Here is a 25,352-nt window from a genome sequence, read left to right on the forward strand (position 1 = left end):
CCTGCCTCTCTGCCTACTTGTGATCTTTGTCTGTCAAATAAGTAAATAAAATCTTTAAAAAAAAAAAAAAAAGACTTTATTCATCTGACAGAGAGAGCAAGCGAGTGCACACATGCAGGGGGAGCAGCAGGGAGAGGGAGAGGGAGAAGCAGGGTCTCTGCTGAGCAGAAAGTCCAATGCAGGGCTGGATCCCAGGACTCTGGATCATGACCTGAGCTTAACTGATTGAACCACCCAGGGGATCCCTTCTTGGGACTTTTTGTGTGTTTCTTTAGACTTTAGTTTTTAGAGTCATTTCAGGTTTAAAGAAAAATTTGCTGGCAAGCACCGAAAGTTCCCATATACCTTTTACCTCCTCACATATTAAGATTACATCTTGCATTAGGGTGGTACATGCCTTGCAATTGATGAATCGGCATTGACACATTCTTATCCACTGAAGTCCACAGTTTGCACACTAGGGTTCACTCCTTGTGTTCCAAAGTTCAATGAGTTTGGACAAAAACCTAACGTCTTTATACATCACTTTCACTTCCGTGCAAATGTCCTGTGCTCCACTTCTTCATTTCTCTCTCCCTCTCCCTGAACCCCCTTGTGTTTTCCTCATCTGAGGTGTCAGACACTGTTTTTGATGTTGTAAATATGAAGCTTAGTAATGTACAGCAACTGCGTGAAAGGTGAAATATGGTAAACACTAGTTAGGCATTGTAGTGATTGAAAGATACTCTAGTATTCAAAAGGATTAGAGGAGGGTGCCTGTGGCTCAGTGGGTTAAAGCCTCTGCTTTCAGCTCAGGTTATGATCCCAGGGACCTGGGATCGAACCCCACATTGGGCTCTCTGCTCCGCAGAGAGTCTGCTTCCTCCTCTCTCTCTCTCTCTGCCTGCCTCTCTGCCTACTTGTAATCTCTGTCAAATAAATAAATAAAATCTTTCCCCAAAAAAAGGATTAGAGTAGATGGGACACATATCTTTTATGTCTTTTTAATTGCCATTCACTTAATAATTTGGTAAAAGTTTAACCAATTCCAATGAAAAATAAAATGGCGTGATTTTATAGAACCAGCTTGCACTTCTTCCAAATCAAACTAACACTTAGAGGAATTGTTTTCATTTCATCACCTTTACAACCTCTGTGCTTCCTGGTCTTAACCTGCCAAGAACTTCTCTGTGTTCTCCCAATGTCTTAAATATGACAAATACCCATTCACTGTTGGTTCAATACTGGTTTTTAAAACAGAACTGAACAAAGAAGAGAAACCCTCACTGAAGAGTTGTAGAATTGCTATCTATCTTGATTTTCTTATTTTGCACTGATTTCCTTCATGCAACCTATATAGAGCCAAACTGAAACAGGAGCGTTGAATGTTCCAATCTCCTCTCTGCCTGGAATTCCCTATCATCTCCAAAGGTCTAACTTCTACCTACCATTCAAGCCCAAGTCCGTGTGTACATCCTCCTCGTTCCTGTACTTCAAAGGCATCTCTAACACACTTCCCCTATAGCACCCGATCTATACTTCCTTTCAGTTAATTAGTATTTTCTAGGTTTCATTTACATATTCATAAACCTAACTTCTCCTCGTGAAGTGCATCCTCAAGGGGAAAAACATCTCTGTAATAAAAGTTTTCTGGCTTGAATAATGGCTTGAATAATGAATGCTAAGAAAATGAAGGACAAATAGGCAAGACCGAATTTCTTTGCTGTAATCTCTGAAGGTACCTCAAAGAGAACTACACTGAAACAGAAAAGTAATTTTAAGTAAAATCTCATCAGTCTTATATGTAAGTTATACTTTAATAAAAGTTGATATATAAGAGTAATGTTTTATGGTATTTCAATGCTGACTTTATTTACTATTAAATCACATATTCATTGTGTATTTTTCTCATGTGTGGTTAGCAAAAATACACAGGCCATTCCTTTTGACTAGTTATCTCTATTCATAATTGAACTCCCCCCAAAATATCATTTTATATTATAATCTTTAAAGGTTATAAGCAAAGTAAATGAAACAAAGGATAGCATAAAATCAGGGGTCCTTTTATGTGATTTATTTTTGTTTTTTATTTCATTCTGAAGTAATTTTAGACTCACAAAAAAAAGAACAAAAATAATATAAAGTATTCTTATATACCCAATCTTCTCCAAATTTAATATTTTGCGTAACAGATCAATGAAACGAAGTGTTGGTTCTTTGAAGACGTTAACAAAATTGATAAGCCTCCAGCCAGACTTATCAAAAGAGAGAGAGAGAGAGAGAGAGAGAAAGGACTCAAATAAACAAAATCACAAATGAGAGAGGAGAAATAACAACCAACACTGCAGAAATACAATTATAAGAGAATATTTGTAAAGAGCTATATGCCAGCAACTAGACAACCTCGAAGAAATGGAAAAATTCCTAGGAACATATAAGCTACCAAAACTGAAACAGGAAGAAATAGAAAACTTGAATAGACAGATAACCAGCAAAGAAATTGAATTGGTTATTATAAAATCTAACAAACAAAAGTCCAGGGCCAGACAGCTTCACAGGTAAATCTTACCAGACATGTAAGGAAGAGTTCATTCCTATTCTCCTTAATCTATTCCAAAACACAGTAAATGGAGGAAAACTTCCCAAATCAGTCTATGACACCAGCACTCCGCTGATACCAAAACCAGATAAAGACTCTACCGAACGGCACCTGGGTGGCTCAGTTGGTTAGGCGACTGCCTTCCGCTCTGGTCATGATCCTGGAGTCCTGGGATCGAGTCCCACATCGGGCTCCCTGCTTGGCAGGGAGTCTGCTTCTCCTGCTGACCTCTCTGCTCTCATGCGCTCTCTCTCTCTCTCTCTCAAATAAATGAATAAAATCTTAAAAAAAAAAAAAAAAGACTCTACTGAAAAAGAGAACTACAGGTTAGTATCTCTGATGGATATGGATGCAAAAATTCTCAATAAAATACTAGCAAACTGAATCCAACAATACATTAACAAAAATCATTCACTGAGATCAGGTGGGTTTCATTCCTGGGTTGCCAGGGTGATGCAATCAATCAACACAACACATTTTATCAATAAGACGAAAGGCAAGAACCATATGATCATTTCAGTAGATGTAGCAAAACCATTTGACAAGGCACAACATCAATTCATGATTTATAAAAACCAACCAACCAACAAAAACCTCAACTAAGTAGGTTTAGAGGAAATACACCTCAACATCACGAAGGCCATCTATGAAAACCCACAGCTAACATCATCCTCAGTGGGAAAACAGAGCTCTTCCTCTGTGGTCAGGAGCCAGGCAGGAATGTCCACTCTCACCACTGCCATTTACTACAGGACCGGAAGTCCCAGCCTCAGCACTCGGACAACAAAAGGAAACAAAAGCATCTCAATCAGCAAGGAAGAAGTCGAACTGTCACTATTGGCAGATGATGTCATACTATACACAGAAAACCCAGAAGATTCCACCAAAAAACTGCTGGAACTGACATACACATTCAGCCAAGTTGCAGGACATGAAATCAACATACAGAAATCTGTTGCACTTTTATATACCAATAATGAAGCAGCAGTAAGAGAAATTAAGGAATTAATTCCATTTACAATTGCAGCAAATGCAAAAAGATACCTAGGAATGAACTAACCAAAGAGGCTGAAGACCTATGCTCTGAAAACTATAAAATACTAAGGAAAAAACTGAAGATGACACAAAGAAATGGAAAGACATTCCATGCTCAGGGATCAGAACAACAAATATCATTAAGATATCTATGCTACCCAAAGCAATGTACACATTTAATGCAATCCCTATCAAAATACCAATAGCAACTTTTCACAGAGCTAGAACAAACAATCCTAAAATCTGTATGGAACTTCAAAAGATCCTGAATAGCCAATCTTGAAAAAGAAAAGCAAAGCAGGATGCCTGGGTGGCTCATTTGGTTAAGCGATTGCCTTCGGCTCAGGTCATGATCCTGGAGTCCCAGGATTGAATCCTATATCGGGCTCCCTGCTCTGCAGGAGTCTGCTTCTCCCTCTGACCCTCCCACTTCTCATGCTCATTCTCTCTCTCACACTTTCTCTCTCAAATAAATAAATAAAATCTTGAAAGAAAGAAGGAAAGAAAGAAAGAAAGGAAGGAAGGAAGGAAGGAAGGAAGGAAGGAAGAAAGAAAGAAAGAAAGAAAGAAAGAAAGAAAGAAAGAAAAGTGAAGCTGGAGGCATCACAATTTTGCACTTCAACTTACAGTACAAAGTTGTAGTGATCAAAACAGTATGGTACTGGCACAGAATCAGACACACAGATCCACAGAATAGAAAGGGTACTAAAGCCGATTAGGTAGAAATCAGTAAGTCAAAAGACTTTTTTTTAAAAAAACTATATTCAGATCAAGAAAAAGTTGTTACCTGCCTAGAATACTCAGATTTCAGGAAAGCAAGCTTTGCAGTTATTCACATGATAACAGATTTCTGGCAATAGGGTTTGAATATAAAATATAAAGAAAAACTGTTGGAGAAATTTCCAGGATAGTCCAATTACTTATATTTTTCACTCCAAGAAATTTCATTTCTATTTCTTAGATTTCTTCCGAATCTCTCCTCTCAATACTTTCCTTTTATTGCCCTACTAGTGATTTTCAGCTAAGGGTGTTCATCCAAATTAACCCATTATGTTTAGAAAACACTAACTCTTGGGCCTATATCCCAAACACTCCTGATTCAGAAGCTCTGTTTTGCTCAGAACTTTTGCAGTTAATGAACCATTAGACTGGACCACTCCTTCCCCAGCTGTTTGCCTACGTCTCTTCCTCACATAATTTCTGTATCTCTGGCCACATAATATCCTTGTTCTTCCTAAGCCCCTATCATAAACATTCCCCACACTGCCTCATCTCTCCTTGACAACGTCTCTTTACTCTTCTTTATTTTTCTTCTCAATAGTTATTACTACCTAAACTTACCTATTTATTTCTCCTGTGACTATCACCTGTCTCCTATTTTAAGCTCCAAGAGGGCAGAGAATTTTCTATTGCGTTTTTTGGGAAAATTTCTAAGCCTACAACGGCCTTGTACACAGTAGGCAATGGACGACTATTTGTATAATGAGACATGCCCCGTTGCTGAGAACCACTTTCCCGGCAAGTCAGCCATGTTACAAAATAGCAGAACTAAAATTTCTTAACATAACAAGATATGATATGAGATCCTAAGACAGGCTTAACACATATCACATACATCTTATTTGAAGCATAAAAGGCTTGCCAAGAATCTAGTCATTAGTCACACTGTTTTAGAATATATTCAGATCTGTTTATTCCTTCTTTATAGATGAGACTTGGATACATTTCAAGATCTACAAAAAAGAAGGAGTTAAAAATAAAAGAAGATGGAAGACAGCTGACTATTCCCTCCTTCCCAGATTCAGAGAACCCAGGGGGGTGGGTAGAGGATACCCACTCTCCCTCTTAGAAAGTTATAGCAAAATCCCCTCGGGGCCTGTTCAGACTTGTTCACTTGACCCTTAAACTTCTGAGAGACGTGCTAATTTCGTGAGCTGCCTTTCCAGTGTCCAAACTCCCAGATTCATATAGCATATCACTTCAGAACTTTACCAAACTCATATACATGACCATTACTATCATTAGGCAATATGGCCCTGGGATAGATGAAATACATTTGTGTCAAAAAGTGGCCAAAAAGTGGGGCGCCTGGGTGTCTCAGTGGGTTAAGTCTCTGCCTTCCGCTCAGGTCATGATCTCAGGGTCCTGGGATCGAGCCCCACATGGGGCTCTCTGCTTGGCGGGGAGCCTGCTTCCTTCTCTCTCTCTGCCTGCCTCACTGCCTGTTTGTGATACCTCTCTCTGTCAAATAAATAAATAAAATTTTTGAAAAAAAAAAAGGTGGCCAATTCACACAGCTAATTTAAAATAGCAGATAAATGAGGGGAGGTTTGAGGGGATGGGCAAAGTAGGTGAAGGGGATTGAGAGGGACAAACCCTTAGTAATAAAACAAATAAGTCACAGGATGGACAGCTAGGGGAAAAGTAAATAAAGTAGCAGATAAATTTAAAAAATGTTTAATATCGGGCACCTGGGTGTCTCAGTCCATTAAATGTCTGCCTTCGGTTCAGGTCATGATCTCAGGGTCCTTGGCTTGAACCCCATGTGGGACTCCCTGCTCAGCGGGGAGTCTGCTTGTCCCTAGCCCTCAGCCCCTCCCCCATCATGCTCTCTCTCTCAGCCTCTGTCCCTCTCTCTCAAATAAATTAATAAAATCTTTAAAGAAAGAGTTTAACATTACTCCTGACATATAACAATTATGTTTTAAGTGTTGTTATTGGAGTATTACTGTCTCCCCTAAACCCCTGCCTACATCAATTATTTCAGATACAACGAACTTCTTAAGTTTTAAGATTTTCTCTACTATAGCTCCATTCTGTGATGCACTATTAACTTTAGAATAATTTCTAGTATTTGAGATGAAGACTTAGTCTATTATCTAACTCTTTTTAATGGACTTAAAAATAAAACAACCCTTTTGAGTATTATTAAACCTGAAGTGTGGCGCTTCGTTTATTCTTTGACACTCTTCAAATCAGAATTACTGTCTGGCGAATACACTTTATCCATTTCTACTTTCTTGTCAAAAGAGTCTACTTAGAAATCTTTTACATTTTCCACCCTTCAAAAGACAAAAGCAAACAGCAAACAACACAACAATAGAAAAACAAAGCCCTAAAGACCCAGTTTAACTCCCACCTTCATGAATTACAGAACTAAGGAACATCTTATGGAGCCTTTGATTTTATAAACATTTCAGAAATGAAATCCCTTTGTCGAAGGCCTCAGAGCCAACAGGCAGCAGAACAAGAAAGAAAACCCTCGCCTCCCAAGTCCCAGTTTGATACCCTCAACACTCGACAACTTGGACGAGTGTTATCATAGCCGCTTCTCCGAAGTCCTATAGCATTTACAGAACAGCACCTGTCCCGTAAACCTTAATAATAGCATGACTAAATTATAAGTCCCGTGAGGACAAGGACTGTATCAGATGTCTGCTGCCTGATGCCAAGAGCCGTCCGTAGTCCTGAGCACCAGGAAGGAGCCTAGGACGTCTGCAGGGATTGGCCACCCTCCCACCAGGGAGGACGCAGCAGCCCAGGGGCACAGTGAATGATGTGAGTGGGAGGGGCATCTCCTTCAGGATTTGGAAGTAAATTCCATGTGGAAAGCTAAAATAGGATTATTTCCTTCTGTGTGTACACACAGCACAGTGACTTGTGTTTACCCATTTATTAGCCATTAAATCCTCTCAACATGCCTAGTAAAATTAGTCCTATTAGTTTTCTCTTTGGAAAGATGAAGAGACTGAAGCAGGCTCAGAGAGGAGAAACAGCATGCCCGGAGTTTCTCCACTAGCAAGTCAGACAAAAAATTAATAGTCAGCTGTCAAAGAAATTCATGTAATTCACAAATAATGAGTCTCTACACACGTCTATTGTCAAAGCCAGTAATGGGTAGTTTGCGTGATATTCAGTCTTCATACCAGGAAGCGGTGCCAATGAGCAAAGAGAAATAATTTCTGTACTCCCTTTCCATCTCACAGACACGTGACAGGGATATGCATAATCTTATAAACTGGCATCTCAATAAACAAAAATATATTTAACACATAGGCTTAAATATTAGTATAAATAAAATGATTAATAAAATCAAGTCTTCTTCATTATAATTATTTGAAATCTAATCTTAAGCACGGAAAGAAGGTGGTAAACAATGCAGATACCTGAAGAAATTAACTTAAAAATCAAAAGCTGAAAAAGAGAGAATAAGCTGAGGTAATAAACTTGCTAGATCAAAAAAAGAAGTATTTTATAATTCTAAGAGGTAAAATATATAAAACAGAGTGCACTATCATCTCAATTATCTTTTAGAAGTACGTGGTTTAGATATTTCTCCTCAGTTGATCTCTGCCAGTTCACAGGGGAAAAGAGAATCCCAGTTCTAGGATGCAGACCGTATTTCCCCTACATATGATTAAGGCTCATAAAGGAGAAAGAAAGGAAAAACGCAGTGCTCTACTGTGCCCCAGCCTGACTGCGCTCCGTATGTATATTTCCTTCAATCGTATGATGTTGAAAGACACCACTCTGATTCAAAAACCCTGGCAACAGGCATCCACACAGTTATCAGGCCTAAATCATTCTTCATCATCTCCGGAAACGGAATGATGCTATTTCATCCTTCGTGGTCCATATCGGGGCAGGTGGATAAAGTCACAAGAGTTTTGATTATCCCCAGAACACAATGAAAATCCTAAGTCCTGCTATAGGTCCATCTTATTACGACTTTTTCAACCTAGGTGTTTCCCCTTGATGACAATGGAGAACTAGCTGATCACCCAAAGAAAATTCTGTTTCATGCTTCCTTCCTTTTTCCATTCTTATCTGTTGAATACATAGATCAATATTTGAGTTTAATGCACTTAGGTGCACATTTGGGGTGTGGGCTCCAGCCGTGGGAGTCCTCCCATAGGCTTGCAGAAGACACGAACACAACAAGAGAAGTGAATTAGAAGATCAAAAAGCCTCAGAGAGGAGGCGCTACTCACAATGTTCATCAGGGTGAGGAGGTAGTTCTGGACGTGCTCTTTGCCGTGGAAGCGGACCACAGAGTCATCCACCCCCAGCAGCACCTCGATGTTATAATCGTTCTCTCCCGTGTGTCTGCGGTGCCTCGCTGCGTCCTTCAGCTGCTGGTCAATGCTGCTGGAAATAGTACCTACATCGTCAAGGCCTCCCAGATTCGACTCTATTAAGAAACAAAAGGAACTCAGGTATTTCAGCTTCCCCAATCGACCTTCTGACAACTCTTGACAAAAAAAGAAGCTTCTAGGGGTCCAACATTATATTATATTCCATAGTCCATATTATTTTCCATAGTCACTGAGATGTTGTTTTTCTGTTTATTCTTCAAATACTGTACACATGTGTCTGATCAGACAGACCTCCTCTACATTTAGCACGGAATAGCAACGCTAATGGTAACGTAGTATTACTGGACAGAAAGCAGCACCATCAGGCCAGATGGGATGTTCAATGAGTCTGAGAATGGGTACTTTCACCCTCCTATGGCTACATCCTCAGCGCAGAACAAAGAGAGTGGATACAGACAGAACAGCTACTAAGTAGTTATTAAATAAATGGAGATTATAAATTAAAGAACCATGTGTTGAAAAGTTTACAGTTGTTAAATTGCTATAATCCTGAGGGGACAGAATTCGTATCACATAAATTTAAATCACTCCTCTTGCCAGTAACCTTAACTTAAAAACCAAATTAGAGTATGGCAACACGAGAGTATCTAGTTGTATAATTAACAGTCACGATATAGGACTTCATTTCTTATGAGTCTGGTTTTCTAGTGAATGCTGCTAGGGAGCCACTGTAGGTCTCCACACTTGTTCTGGCCATCATCTAGTTAGCACATCACTGTCATAGCTACACCTGGGAATCCGTGAGACACCAAAGTAAGAAGTCGGTCAGAAAATACATCCAAGGGGAAAATAAAAGAAGAAACAATTTTTTTTTTCATTTTATACGGTTGAAGGAATTTAATTTTACTTTCCCAATGGACAACACATACATACACACAGACTCACAATACAAATATCCATATCTATGCATCTATCCATCTATCTATCTATTGAGATAGAGAGAGAAAGAGGCATTCTCAGGTTCTAATTATCTTGATTATCTGCTTTCATATTTCCATATTTTTGGAAGAAAAATGTTTTTGTGAAATGAAAAATAAAATTTATCACTTGGACGCTAAAATAAAAGATATTATTCAAAACTGCTGGTATAAAACTGAAAGTGGATTCATTTCCATTTCAAATATATGCAAGCTGAAAAGGATTTTATTTTACAAACTGCCTTGATGCCTATAACACCCCCCATATCTAAAAACAAGTTTGACAGAACCCGTTCTGACTCATGCTTTTGTATGGGAGGTTTACTTAATGCTGCCCTGGGGCCCGTAAACCCTTTGAATCAGTGTCTGACATTAACAAATGGGCATTTTCCTCCCCATCTTTGCAGTTTTAACAAAGTTGAAGAGGGGAAAAAGGTGTCTCTTGGCCAGGAAGATTGATGGGCATGCCCTAGACACATGGGATTAGAAGTAGTAGAAGTACAGATCTTACTCACACCCGTTTTGCTATTAAAAAACACACAGAAACCCCAGCAGCCTCCCCTGCAAGGACAGACATAAGCTCCAAATAGGACTCCTCGGGTGTGAAAGCTATCCTGTAATTCGCTTTGACCCAAGCCCAAATGCTAGATCTTTAGCTGGGAAATTTCTTCTCATCGGGGGATCACACTGACACCACAATACATAAATATCCCTTACCGCCATCCACATCAAACAGAAAGTTTTCCTAAAAAGTTGTTTTTAAGAGCTGCAACCCACAATGAGGGCAAGAGACTACACCTGCAGACAGCTTTACCTCACTCAACCTCCAGCCTTTTCACACTCTTGGGAAAGTGAAAGGATGTGATAGCTCATGTACACACAGGAAACTCATACATGAGCTCCCAGTTCTAAAAACGGCTCTTTTCAGCAGAACTGCCAGTGACCGTGTCCAATGCAAATATACTAAGCGATGTCATCATATCATTAAGTCTGTGCATGAATGGAGAAGACTGAGTACTTATTTCGGAAAGACAGTTCCATTCAGCTCTAACACACCTTTGGTTTGGCCTTTGAATCCCTCCTTAAATAGGTGGTTTTCTGGTTAAGAGAAGAAAATCTCTTTTTTCATTGCATGAGGAACCTAGAAAGGAAGAAGGAAGCCTTTTTCCTTCAACCATTGCCCTGATTCAATCGAATATACTTCTGTCCTTACAGTGCCCTTCCTATGATTCCTAAAGTGGGCAGTTGTCAAACATTGCAAAGAAAGACAGTGAAGGAATTTCTGGCACTTTTTATCCATATGATTCAGTAGGCATTAAAGACAATTCTTAGGCTGTAAAATACCTTCATTCATAACGAATTTTTCCTGGTATGCCCACCTTGTCATGGGCTTTGTAGTCAGACATACCTGGTTTCAAATCCTAGCAGTGGCCATCATAGGAATGTGATTTTATTTTATAAATCAGAAATTTTACTTTTTTTTAATAGACATGGGAAAAAATAATCTGGAATTAGTGAAGGGACATCTAAACTGCTAATAACTTTAGAAAGAACGAGGATTAACAATATTTCCTGCAGACCATAAAGTAGGTACAAGGAGAAAAGAATATAGAATATTTACTTCAGGTAAATTAAGATGAAATCCAATGAGACAAGCTTGTTTCATAGATTAAAACCCTAATATGAAATTGGAAAGAGTTAGCTAATAGATGGCACTGATCTTCACTTAATGTATAATTATTCAGTACCCATACATGTCACAGACCCTGAGAAGGTAAAAAACCACTTGGTACCTCTTTGGATGTTAGAACCACACGGTTGTACTGGATTTATATTCAGAATGGAGCTGAATTCGTATCACGTAGTCACAAACCATTATGTAGGCTTGAAAGACTTACACTCTTTCTAGCTTAAGCAGATCTTATCAGGGGACTAGATAACAGCTCACACCTTTATAAAGCTTCAAAGTTTAAAAGCTGACACCAGCTTTGACAACATTTAAGATGCCTCTATGTCTAATTCTGTGTTATTTCTGTGCCCCATTTAATATAGGAACAGGAATAATTAAAGGTGAGTATCGTGCTAATCATGTCCAAACACCTGTCCACCAGGTCTATTTACTGCTAAGAGGACTGAAAGAGATCACAGAGAAGGCAATAGGCAAGATCAAGAAGCAAAAACAGAGTGAAATTTTCCATCTGGAGTAGCAAACCAGAACCGTGGGGGCACTCTGTTGGCATCCGCTTAAGTACGTGCATTCAAGGTGACTTGAATGGCTGTAGCTGAGTTGGACAGCAGAGAGTGACTGATGTGATAACAGAATCAGTGGGAAGACAGGGCATCTTAGAGATAAATAAATAAACAAGGCCCTACTGTAGGTGCAGTGTGCATCATTCCAGAAAAGTGATGCTCAGAATACCTTTCAAGCTTCCCAGAAATATCAAAGGCAATCCACCTTAGAAATGAGAGTGAGTTTCCTTTTTTCAAACTTTTTTGAAACTGAACCTTTTTAGTTACTGATAAGAATTAATTACCATTTGGAAACATTTTGATTGTACCCATTTTTGTCCCCGCTAGCTTCCCAATGGTTGTATATGAGTTTTCAGAAAAAGAGTAATTTTGCTACGAAGCCCATTTTTATTGAAGATATAATAGGGGCACACTGGTGACCAACTAAGTCACAATAAATATAGTTACTTTTAGTGTTAAAGACAGGATGGTACCTAGTATTAAATAAGAATTTTGAACTGACCAGACAGATAAAGTAGAATACAACGCGTTTTGCTGCTTATAAACACTTGGGCTTCAGACGTGATCAGGATGGAGCACCACATGTTTACATTATTTAATCATATTTACAGGAAGTATAAGTATAGATTGATGAAATCACTCCCACCCCAGAAGAAATTCTGTAGTCTGAAAAATGATAGGAGACAAAGGCAAAGTTAGAAAAGTACAAGTTTTTATCAAGTTCTGAATCTGATACAAATACATTTGGGGTAGGAAAGCAACCTCAAATGTACTGTGATAGAGACCATGACAGACCCATCTATCCTCTATCCATTCTCTCTTCCCTAAGGAGTAGAATGTTAATTTTTCTTGAGGTGGTCATAAACTCAGCGGAAAGTCATTTTGCAGTCTCTCTTGGGACTAAGCACCTCACGTGACTAAGGATAATTCAATGACGTCCGAGAAGTATTGCTTGTACTCCAGTGGCTTCAATGGGCTGATATGAAAGGCTTCCGTCAAGGCTCATCAAAGGAGTGTGATTTCTCTTAGTAGGTTAGACCCTGTGATCCTTTATTCAGTATTACTTCCTGCTTCCTGGACATGGACATGACATCAGGAGTTCTATGAGTAACCTCAGAATCAAGACATGTGCTTAGGATGATAGGGGAGCTCTAAAGGAGAGATCTGACCCCCCTGCAGTGCCTAGCACCAGACTTTGTTACACACGGGGGATAGCACTCCCATCATGTTTAGGCCAAGTTTGGGTTTTCTTTTATATGTCACTGAATCTAGCCCTAATAGGACAGTGACAATAATTTTGTTGTATAAATTCCTCATGCTCTCCTGCTTCATTTGGGAATGCAAGTTAATTTTCATGTGGATAAGTGAATGATAAAGTAAGGTTCAGTTTACCAAAATGTCCCAGTTTTCTTCATGGTACAACAACTTCAGAAAAGGAGGAAGGAAATTTTTACAGTAACCAAAAACATAGGATGAGTCTATACGTATAAATTTAACATTCTTCACAACCAGAATATGGTTGTGAAAATGAGGTGACCGGGATGCCACAAGCTGGATTTTCCAATAGTAGGTGGAGATCCCAAGATCAGAGATAAAAATAGGCATAAAATTCAACAAATGTCATATGTTAACATTGGAAACAGAGAGGAGTTAAATTGTGTTGACCTGTTAAATCATCCAATAGTGATTTTTCCACTAACATCTTTTTAAAAAAATTTATATTTTATAATTCCTAAAAAGATACACTAATAACACCTCTATATATGGGGGCATCATGCCATCAAGATATAAAAGATTTCTGTGAAAAACAGCTGAATCCTTCACCAACTGGGAAATTCCGTAATGATAGTTTAAAGAACTATATTCAGGCCAATTCATGATGTCAATTCTGAAGTCTCATTAAGTAACTGTTGCTTTTTTTAAAAAAAGACATTACCATTGAATGAATATTAGTTTCCGTGATTTCTTTTCCCCAAAAGTTCTAATTCTAAAGTACACATTTGCTTTTGTTTTCACTGACTACTTCAAGGGGTAGCATACAGCATTTTTTTAAAAGTGGAAAGCGTCTTGCCTTTCAAGTGAAAAAAATAACATTTTTTATGATTTGAGTTTATGATCATTAGCTAATAAAACAGAATAGTCACCTCAATGTCCAATACATACAACATTCTGACTTTTAGTGTGAGTCTCTTGTATGTCAGTTAAAATATTTTAAGCTGTGAATAAAACTTTCAAGTATTTTAACCAACTAGGAAATATATTCGTTTGCATTACAACAGGCCTGGAAGCCAGGTGACTCCTGGGGTTAATTGGTTTATTGAAAGATCATCAGGTAAGCAGTTTTCTCCATCTTTCATCCTGCCCTTCTTGGTGAATCCCTTTGTTCCGGATCAGATTCTTTGATTATTTCAAAAGGGCGGCACCAATTCCAGCATCATATCCACATACCACAACTCGTGTCTTCTAGTGCTTGTTTCTTAGGAGTAGGCAAAAATCTTTCCTAGAAGCCCAGTACATTTAACTATAGTTTTTAGTGGCCAGAACGGAGTCACGGGCTCCTGTAAAAATCATTCACAGAAAAGGAGAACAGAACCCCACCTAGGTCTTAGTCCCATCAGAAAAAAGCCCCTGCCACTGAGCCTGGCTTGCCCTGAAGATGAAGTGAGGAGGCCCTGAAACCCCACCCCCGCAAAAAGAGAGAGAGAGAGAGAGAGAACTGATACTGTACAGGCAACCCACACGGCTGTATTTCAGCTCCCTCTCTCCCCGCACTCCCTACCACTGATCTTCTACTGGTCTCTTTTACTCTTCGTTGGCATTAATGCAGTTTGTGTTTCATTTCTGTTACTGCAATCCGTTAGCCTAGGGATCACTTCTGCATTCTCTCCTTTTTTTTTTTTTTCCTTTAAGGTTTTTAAATTTATTTATTTGATACAGAGAGAGACAGCAATGAGGGAACACAAGTAGGGGGAGTGGAAGAGGTAGAAGGAGGCTTCCCACTGAGCAGGGAGCCGGATGTGGGGCTCGATCCCAGGACCCTGGGGTAGTGACCTGAGCTGAAGGCAGACACTTAACAATTGAGCCACCCAGGCTCCCCTCACTTCTGCATTCTCTTGCAAGATAGAGTCCTTCATTCCCATGATATGGGACCCATATCATCGTTGCTTGCCCAGCCCATTCCAATTGTTTCTTGAATAAATTACTGAAATGTTCAGGTGTGGGCAGAGTTGTCAGACAAAACACAGTATACTCTGTTATACTCAAATTTCATATAAGCAACACTTTCTATATATAAGTATGTCCCAAATATTGCACGAGATGTGCCTAATACTAAAAACTCACTCAAAGAAATTAAAATTTAAATGCAAATCTTGTATTTTTATCTGCTAAATCTAGCAGCTGTAGGCGTGGGGGGATCTTTCTCCAGGAGGTCCACGTAGTTACACGGTTTTTTGCCCACTCACCCTCCGTTTCCTGCTCTACCCCTGTATACTCAGCTCTGGTAGTAGGCACTGACCCAAGGATGGGTCAGGAATTGACCCATTTCCTTGACTCTAGTGATCAGTGAATGGATGGGTAAGTGGTCTAAGTCATACCAATTAAACAATGACCTTGGATTATTTTATTTACAGTTATTAGGAAAGAGAAATTCCCTCTATTAAGCTTGAAACTGTCAGTATATGACACGGAAGCTGCCTGGGACTAGCGTGGGGAGAGCTCTTGATCTAAGTTTAATGCAAGAAGAGGAAAGTGAAGATTAGTAATGGGGAGAAAAAATTATGCTCCGATGACAACTTTGAGCCACTGAATTCAACAATTCCTGAAACCTTGGTCTTCTCAGTTTCATGAGTACATAAACTATTGCTGCCTCATTTTCTTACAACTGAATTTTGCTTAAGACGGTGTGATGTTAGTTCCTAACAACTGAAACTAAAAGAGCCCTGATGAATAAACCCATCTATGCCCTTCCTGTGACAGTTATCAATTGTCCTCATCTTCCTTCCCGCTGTTATTTTTTTATTTTTTTTTAAAGATTTTATTTATTTATTTGACAGAGAGAAATCACAAGTAGGCAGAGAGGCAGGCAGAGAGAGAGGAGGAAGCAGGCTCCCTGCTGAGCAGAAAGCCCGATGCGGGGCTCGAACCCAGGACCTGGGATCATGACCCGAGCCGAAGGCAGCGGCTTAACCCACTGAGCCACCCAGGCGCCCCTGTTCTTTATTTTTAATTTTTATTTTTTTTAAAATATTTATTTATTTGACACAGAGAGAGATCACAAGTAGGCAGAGAGGCAGGCAGGGGGGGCGGGGAAGCAGGCTCCCCATTGAGCAGAGAGCCAGATGCGGAGCCCGATCCCAGGACCCTGGGTTCATGACCTGAGCTGAAGGCAGAGGCTTTAACCCACTGAGCCACCCAGGTGCCACCCCACTCTTCTTTAATAAACTATCCTTGGGCTATGTAGTCCTCTGAAAAGGCTGACATGTTCTCTTAAATCTCCCAAATTAATTATTTTATTCTCTTTATCTCATTTGAAATGAAGGGCTTTACTACTAGTGATCTGTTTCTTCGTGTGTTTCTTCTGTTGCTTTTATTCAGCTAAAACTATAAACTTAACTTTGAAGGACAGCACAGTTTTTCATTTCCAAATATTATCCCTCTGTATAATGAATAGCGTTTTAATTAACATCTCTCCTGTTCTTGACTAAATTATATTCCTTCTTACTCCTGGTTTTTGTAGATGACCTTTCTGAAATCCAAGAATAGAGGAAGGAGTCCCTACATTTGATGTACTACAGCATGTTCTAGTAATCTGACACTGCTAGAAGTTACCGTTTTCTACGTAAGCTCAACTGCATAAAGGAGAGAGAGAGCATTCCATTTCATAGCTGCCAATTTCAAAGCTCAAATTACGTTCATCTGTTGTCTCCTAGGTGCCACTTTATTAAGGGTAAAGAGATTTCTTCATTTCAGACTTTCCCAGAAACTCTATTTGAGCACACTAAACTTTTTCCAAAGGCATATAAAGTGATTTAATAAAAATTAAACAAATCATTATAGCCAGACTACGAATATTAACATTTGCCATACGTTCTTTCCACTAAATATTTAAAGAACAGGGCATGGACTTGCACTGTTCTAAGCACTGGGAGGACAGCAACAGACCAGGCGTGGAGTTTGTCCACACTGAGCTTGCATTCTAGTGATAAGAGAGATGAAGCAGGGTAAGGAGAATGAAACAGGATGAGGGGAGTAAGACAGACAGAGGGAAGGCACAGTTTTAGATAAGGTATTCAGAAGACAGCAGAAAATGGACAGAGATCTTGTAAAGTGATAGAATGAGCCACATGAATATCAATATTATATTTGTGGGAGGTAAATATACACTTTTAATACATATATGTAAACTTTTCATTTATATTTATATCATAGATCTTTTAGAATGAGGTTATGTGGTAGAATACCAAGAGAATCCAAATAAATTCAGGCAGACTTTCTAAAACGGCCCCCCAAAGACCCAGGGAACCTGTGAATATAACGAGGTATCAATCCTATAATTATGTTACGTGCACAGATGACTATAAGATAAAGGTATCATTCAGAGGGGTCTGATCTCATCTCATGAGTCATTAAAAGCACAAAACTTTCCCTGACTGGTTGCAGAAGAGAAGGTAAAAAATGTGCACTATGAAAAGGAAATGTTGCGCCATTGTTGGATTTGAAGATGGATGGGACCTGTGCAAGGACCAGAGAGAGGTTTCTAGTTGCTAACAGTGAGCCCTAGCCAACAGCTTGTGGGGAAATGGGGACCTCAGTCCCATAACAACAAGAACCTGAATTCTGCGAACAGCAGGAATGAATTTGGAAGCAGATTCTTTCCTATAGCCTCCAGACAGGAGTTCAACCTGGTTAAACCTTGATTTTGGCCTCATGATAGATAGCTAAGCATCGAACCCAGTCCACTCACCTTGGACTCTGATCTACTGAACTGTGAGTTAGTAAATGAATTCTTGGTGATTTGTTATTCAACAGTAGAAAACTAATACAAAGAGAACAGAGCTCTAGGCCCAGCTCTGCTATGCTCTATCGGTAATGATTTGGGAAAGATGCCACTTATCTGGGCCTCAGTTTCCTTATCTATAAAATAAATGGGTGGTGCTAGAGGATCACTAAAATATTCTTCCTGCCTAAAGTTCCATAATTAATCACTGGGCCATGATTTTACTATTTTAGATGATTCAAGATGCTTTCTTGATCACAAGTGATTGATCATTCTTATTAACTTGTTGCTAGATCCTTGGTAAAGGATATGATTCACAATTAAAACATGTCACATGCAAAAATGTGCTACACTGTGAGATGAACTGCACAATGATGTAAATACTGAGTGACAATGTAGAAGTCTAGTAATTTATTACAATAAGACACAGTCTTCTCATTTACCATTTAAACTGGTAAGAAAAGATACTACACCTGATCTTAGCAAAAATGCTGAGAAGTGATTTGTTTACCTTTTAAATAAGAGCACAGAGTGATCATAAAGTCTGGAGGCATAGAAAAATGAATATAATGTCATCAAGGACATCTTCAGTTTCTTCCCGGAAAAATAAAGTATTATCTATGTTTCCAGATTTTGTAGACAACCTATAAAAGGTTTAGTAAATGTGACATTTAGATTAAGTATTTACACATCTACAACACCAACCAGAATTTGTCTTAAGTGACTAAAAATTCACTTTGATAAGGATTTGGTTTTGCTAAGAACATATGGTAGTTTAGAAACTTGCCTTTTTATTGTTTTGTAATAAAATTTTACTATGCTATCACCAATAAATTTTTACCAAAGTTTTAAAAACATGGAATTAAACATGCATATTACCCATAAAATGAAAATACTAAAGTGGTCATCTACATTTTTTTAATCTGAAGTCGTATGCTCATTTGAATAATGCTGATCAAACAGTTTTGACTTATGTTCAGATGAAAGGCTATTTTTTTAAACAAATTGTGATTTATTCATACTCCTCAGCAATAAAAAAAGAATAAACTGTGCATGCACAACCAATATACAGAAATCAGTAACATTTCCATGCACTAATGGTGAAAACACAGAAAGAGAAATTTAAAAAACAACCCCATTCATAATTGCACCCAAAAGAATAAAATACCTAGGAACAAACTTAACTAAAGATGTGAAAGACCGTACTCTGAAAACTATAAAACATTGATGAAAGAAACGGAAGAAAACACAAACAAATGTAACAATATTCCACACTCATGGACTGGAAGAATTAAGATTGTTAAAATATTGTTTTAATTTTATTGAATTATAATAATTGAATTATATTGAATAATGTTAAAATGTCTATATTACCCAAAGTATTCTACAGATTCAATGCCATCCCTATCAAAATACCAACAGCTTTTTCACAGAACTAGACCAAATAGAGGACCCTGAATAATGCAAGCAATCTTGAGAAAGAAGAACAAAGTTGGAGGTATCAGATTTTTAAGATGTACTACTAAGCTGTAGCAGTCAAAACAATATGGTACTCACACAAAAATAGACGCATAGATCAATGGAACTGAATAGAGAGCCCAGAAATTAACCCAAACAGACGTGGTCAATTAATCTTTGACAAAGGAGGCAAGGATATACAGTGGGGAAAACAGCCCTTTTAATAAACGGTGCTGGGAAAACAGCTCCATGTAGGAGAATGAAACTGGACCACTTTCTAACACCATACACAAAAATAAGCTCAAAATGGATAAAGACCTGAAGGGGAGACCTGAAACCATAAAAATCCTAAAGAGAACACAGGCAGTAATTTCTCTGACATTGACCTTAGCAACATGTTTCTAGATGTTTCCTTAAGGCAAGGGAAACAAAAGCAAAAAGAAACCATAGTGACCACACCAAAATAAAGCTTTTCCTCAGTGAAGGAAACCATCAACAGAACAAGAAGACAACCTACCGAATGGGAGAAGATATTTGCAAATGATATGTCTGAGAAGGGGTTAATATCTAAAACATAGAAAGGTTAATTTTAAAATCCTAACATGTCATCAGTGTATTTAAGCCATAGTAATTATTGCAGATTTAAGAAAAATTATGATAGAACAGTATTTGCCATCAAATACTATGATTGGAATAGTGTAATTCCTAACCCCAAAGTAATATTATCCAGGTGAAATTTAATAACAAGGTATGTCTTGCATTAAAAAAAAAACTGTTGTGGGCACCTGGGTGGCTCAGTGGGTTAAGCCTCTGCCTTGGGCTCAGGTCATGATCTCAGAGTTCTGGGATCGAGCCCCGCATCGGGCTCTCTGCTCAGCAGTAAGCCTGCTTCCTCCTCTCTCTGCCTGCCTCTCTGCCTACTTGTGATCTCTCTCTCTATCAAAAAAAAAAAAAAAAAAAACTGTTGAACCATTCCTAAAATGAATTTCCATTAAAGACACTTATTTGCTAAAATAATACTGTTCTTAATCTTACAAATAAAATCCACCCGAGGGAAAGAAATATTGTTGTTATTTACATTTCACTCATATAAATACATGCCTATAATACATCCTCCCACATAGTCCTGATCATATGGAAGCCAAAAAATTAAGCATGTTTTTATATCTTCTGTTTTTATAAACATATGGAATACAGTTTTAATAGCTGTTTTCATGCACTGTTTTCTAACATTTCTGTCACTTATGCATTGGCTTTGACTGATTTTTTCCCATCCTATTGGGTTGCATTTTCCTGTCCCTTTGCATGCTTGCTAATTTTTTTTTAAGATTTTATTTATTATTTATTTGACGGACAGAGCACAAGCAGGCAGAGAGGCAGGCAGAGAGAGAGAGAGAGGAAGGGAAGCAGGCTCCCTGCTGAGCAGAGGGCCCCATGCGGGGCTCAATCCCAGGACTCTGGGATCATGACCTGAGCTGAAGGCAGAGGCTTCAACCCACTGAGCCACCCAGGTGCCCCTGCATGCTTGCTAATTTTGACCTGATGTCTGACACAGTGCATCTTACCTTGCTGGTTGCTGATGTATTCTTTTTTTTTTTTTTTTTAAAGATTTTTATTTATTTATTTGACAGAGAGAAATCACAAGTAAGCAGAGAGGCAGGCAGAGAGAGAGGAGGAAGCAGGCTCCCTGCTGAGCAGAAAGCCCGATGTGGGGCACGAACCCAGGACCTGGGACCATGACCTGAGACGAAGGCAGCAGCTTAACCCACTGAGCCACCCAGGCGCCCCTGCTGATGTATTCTTACTCCTGTAAATATTCTTGAGCTTTATTCTTGGATGCAGTCAAATTACCTGGAAACAGTTTGGTCCTTTCAGGTGTTGCTGAAGATAAATTAGAAAGGACCAGAACAGTGCTCATGTAGAGCTAATTATTCACCACTACTGAGGGAAGACCTTTCTGTGGGCTCCATCCAATGCAGCATGAATCTTGAGACGTTCCAGTCCGTGTAGTTTGAACAAGCACTATTCCCAGCCCCATGCAAGCACGGGCACTGTTACCTCTGATACCCCCAGGTAGTGGTTCTTTTCCCACCTTTGCAAAATTTTCTCCATATATGTGCTGATTAGGACTTGACTATATACTAGTGGGAACACATTCAGATCTTCAGAGTTCTACCTCTGCATAGTTCTCTGGTCACTTACAGTTCTGTGAACACTGGCTACCTTCATCTCTCAGACGTTCCGCTCTGGTTTCTCCACTCTGAATGTCTGTCAGGCTCAGCCTGGTTGCCCTTCCCTGAGATGCAGGCTAAAAACCCCTAAGCAGCTCACTTCATTTGTTTCTTATCTCTTAGGGCTCCCTATCCTTCACCACCAGATACCTGGTATTTTGCAAACCACTGTTTCATATATTTTGTCCATTTCTGGTTGTTTAAGTCAGGAGGGTACATCAGTCTCTGTTGTTCCATCTTGGGTAAGAGCAGAAGTTTATTTAATTTGGTTTTGCTAAGAACATATGGTAGTTTAGAAACTTGGATTTATAGGCATGCTACTCTGTAACATGACTTAGAATTTTCTACAGCAAGTCAGCTTTCTATACACATTTACTTGGATTTGTGGAAGTTAGGCAGTAGTGAAATGTTCAGTGTAAAGACCCTGACAGTACTCTTAATTTAAAAAAAAATTCATACTTCCATAAGATACTAAATCTCCTTGAATATGTTCTTGTAACATATGATATCATATACAAAAAAGAGGCATTTAAGGTTATGCATCACTTAGAGCTCAAAAAATATATATACCCTGTTCATCTCACTCCTAGAACAATCTGAATTTCTTTGTTCATTAAAAGCTGGCTGAGCCAAGAGGTACTGTAAATGTGTTTACAGAAAAAAACTGTGTTCCAACGGTAGGCCGCTCTCAAAAAAGCTGTTTGTTACTTAACACAAACATGGAGGGAAAAAAAATTCAAAACCTTAGCAAACACAGGTATCCCCATACAGTCCAAAGAATACAATGTTTGAAATATTCACTGAAAATGTTTTGCACTGAGTTTTGTAAAGAATTATAAACTAGATTTTTTTTTTTTTAAATCATATGTAGATGAGAGAAAATTGGGGGCGAATGGCAGGAAGTCATGTTTCAGCAGTGAAGGCAAGAAATAAATCCTTCAAATCAGGGTTCACTGTGGGACATTTCCTAAAATCAACAACACGGGCTCCAATGAGCGGGACGAAACTGCTCGCTTAAAAAAGAAATCTCATCAACAGGAAAGTGAGACCTTTTTGCATTTTTAGCTCAAGAAATCTAAAAACTGGGGTTACACGCAAACAATGAATCAGGGAACACTACATCAAAACCCAATGATGTACTGTGTGGTGACTAATATAACACAATTAAAAAAAAGAAATTAACATTTATACATTCAGCTCACATCGAGGAATGGCGTATTTGATGGGTTAACACAGATGTAGTGAGAACATTTCACCACTGACTGTCTTCAAAGTCAATATTTTCTTCAAGTATTGGATGGGAAATCCAGACAAGTCTGTTTCTAAGTGAGGGTGAGCTGATTTCATGTCAACTCATTCAGGAGTTCTGAAGATCTAATAGATGGATGATACAAAAAGAAGATTCACAAATGGAAATACTAGGATTACACGCAATTACCAACATTCCTTTTCTGGCTCATTCCCCCTGCACTTGATTTCTTTACTCTCCTCCTCCTTTGCTTGCACCCATCTATTTCCAGACCTTTCTTGAGCACATCTGTAGCATGGGATCTGACCTCGCTTCTGGGAATAGAAGGTGGTTAACCCCAGCTCCTGTCATTGAGGTGGTCACAGTGTAATAGGGAAAGATAGATAAACGGATACTTTGATACAAGGTAAGTGTGTAACTGAAGTAGAACCAATGTACTCGACCAGAAGAAACATAAGGCTATTTCAACAGAGGAGGTGACTTCTCAGCCGGATTTTAAAAAGACGCACCGAAGTCAGACATGTGGAGAAAGAGGGAGGGCCAATCCAGGCAACGACACACGTGCAGACGACCTGACAAGGACCGACAGATGCGGGCGGAACAGAACTCCAAAAAGTATGGAACAAAAATAAGTGAAGATTTGTGTGGAGAGAAGCGGTCACTAAGGGAGGCTGAAGCAAGATCATGAAGAACCTTAAATAATTCACACACAGGTTTAGAGCTGGGTTTGCTGGGGGTCGCTCTGCATCATGCCCGCTATCCTGGCATAAATATTAGGAATATTTTCCTTCACCCTCAAATGTGGCCTAGTTTGAACAACCAAATCAAGTGGTCAGCTTACTTCTAGGTCTCTTGGGATCAGAATGTGATTTTTAGAAGGAGGACTAAAGCTCTTAAGTCTCCTTTGTGAACCTACGTTCAGTGATGCCAGAGGCACGGTAATAATAGGCCTTAATAGGCCTTCCATGTTGCATCGCGGTGATGTTCCTTCCTAGTTGTGCAAACCGGGGCAGTGAACATAATTATGGGGCAGTCACCACGTGTTCCTACCTCCTTGCATCGTCGACAGCAGCAGAATGGGAGCTACACCCCAGAGTACTTGCAGAGAGGATGCCCGGTGAGCATTTGGTTACGCCAGCTAGAGCGAGTTCTGAAATCAGGAGTGGCGAATGTGGTTGGGGAGATGCTATCGGACCGGGGTGCTCCAGAGCAGCCTCCTACGTCTAGTTGTGGGCTGCCTGGAGCCTGCAAGGGACATGAAGGACAGCAGTGCCAGTCATCATCTTCTGAGAAGTCTTTGTTCTGGCAGTCAGCAGATGCAGGGGCAGCTCGCCCGACCCCCTCCCTGGCCTGAGCTGCAGGAGCAGCTACCCGGGTGGGCGACTCGGCTGGATCAGCCCAAGAATGAGTCCTGGAGCTCAAGGCGAAGGGCCACTCCCCCAATCCTTCCAACAATTTAATGCACACTTAATTCTTTATATTAAATCGTTTCACGCTTAACATAGCTAGTGTGGTTTCAATTTCCTGGAACTGAACCTTGATATATATATATATACATATATATATATATCACATATATGTTAAGTTATTTAACGAAGCTGGGCCTCAAGTCCACAGCCATGTAATGAGAGGGTTGGGCTTTCCAGTGAATGGCAAGATCTCTCCCATCTCTAGAACTTGCTTCCGCGATTCTCTAATTTTGTCAAGTTTGCCAAATACCTCCCTCCATTTCTCCTCTTCCGCAGCCCTCGGAACTGCTTCCAACCTGGCCTCTAACTTACATTTCCATATAATCATTTCACTAAGATCACTATTAAAAAACTTACAGTCGTCAGAAAATGCACCAAAAGCCATAGGATGTGTACAAGGCAGCCACTCATCCATTCAACAAATATTTATTGAGCTCCTCTTCGTGCCAGGTGCCCCTAAGTAATATTTTATAAACTTCTTGACCTACTCCAAGCATTTGTTTAGAACGAACATTCCTGGAAGTATATTTTGTCTTTGTCTTGTTTGCAATTTAGTAATAACTGTCACTCCCCCGACCTCTAGATACCCCCCCACCCCTCTTCATTTGGGGCTTCAGTCAGTGCTCCTGTTTCTTTATAGAAACCCACCTGAGTCAAAACAGGATTACTTTTTCCTTCTCTCTAGACCAGCGTCCCCATTTCCAGCCCATTTTGCTTTCTTTCATAGCGTGAATCACCACACATTCTCTTCACTGATGTGGTCTTCCAACTCGACATTTTGCTCTTCTCCACTCTTAATTTTCCATATGTATCTTCAGGTGGTCCTTTGCTAGACCTTTGCTAGACCCTGTGCTCCCCACCCATTGACTGAGAACCCCCCAAGGCCCTCTGCTCTCATATTCCCTTGGACAAGTCCTTCAGCCATCGAGTTTTAATACTTTTTTAACCTTAAGTTGCAGATCTGGGTTACAGAACATTCCTACTATAACTATTCTCAAAGCATTAACTTAT

At 39.4% G+C, this 25,352-nt stretch overlaps 1 protein-coding gene and 1 pseudogene across 2 annotated transcripts in view; both read right to left on the reverse strand.

Annotated features, from left to right (window-relative positions):
• The window catches only part of ADAMTS3 (ADAM metallopeptidase with thrombospondin type 1 motif 3), a 255,085-nt gene that overhangs the window by 53,512 nt on the left and 176,221 nt on the right, over positions 1 to 25,352 (reverse strand). For both annotated transcript variants that reach the window (XM_047719492.1, XM_047719491.1), the window contains exon 5: positions 8,605 to 8,804. In XM_047719492.1, coding sequence (XP_047575448.1) covers positions 8,605 to 8,804 — 200 coding nt within the window. The remainder of the gene's footprint in view (positions 1 to 8,604; positions 8,805 to 25,352) is intronic.
• LOC125094432 (uncharacterized) lies at positions 18,331 to 18,437 on the reverse strand (annotated as a pseudogene).

This window comes from Lutra lutra, chromosome 2, assembly GCF_902655055.1.
Source record: "Lutra lutra chromosome 2, mLutLut1.2, whole genome shotgun sequence".
NCBI lineage: Eukaryota > Metazoa > Chordata > Mammalia > Carnivora > Mustelidae > Lutra > Lutra lutra.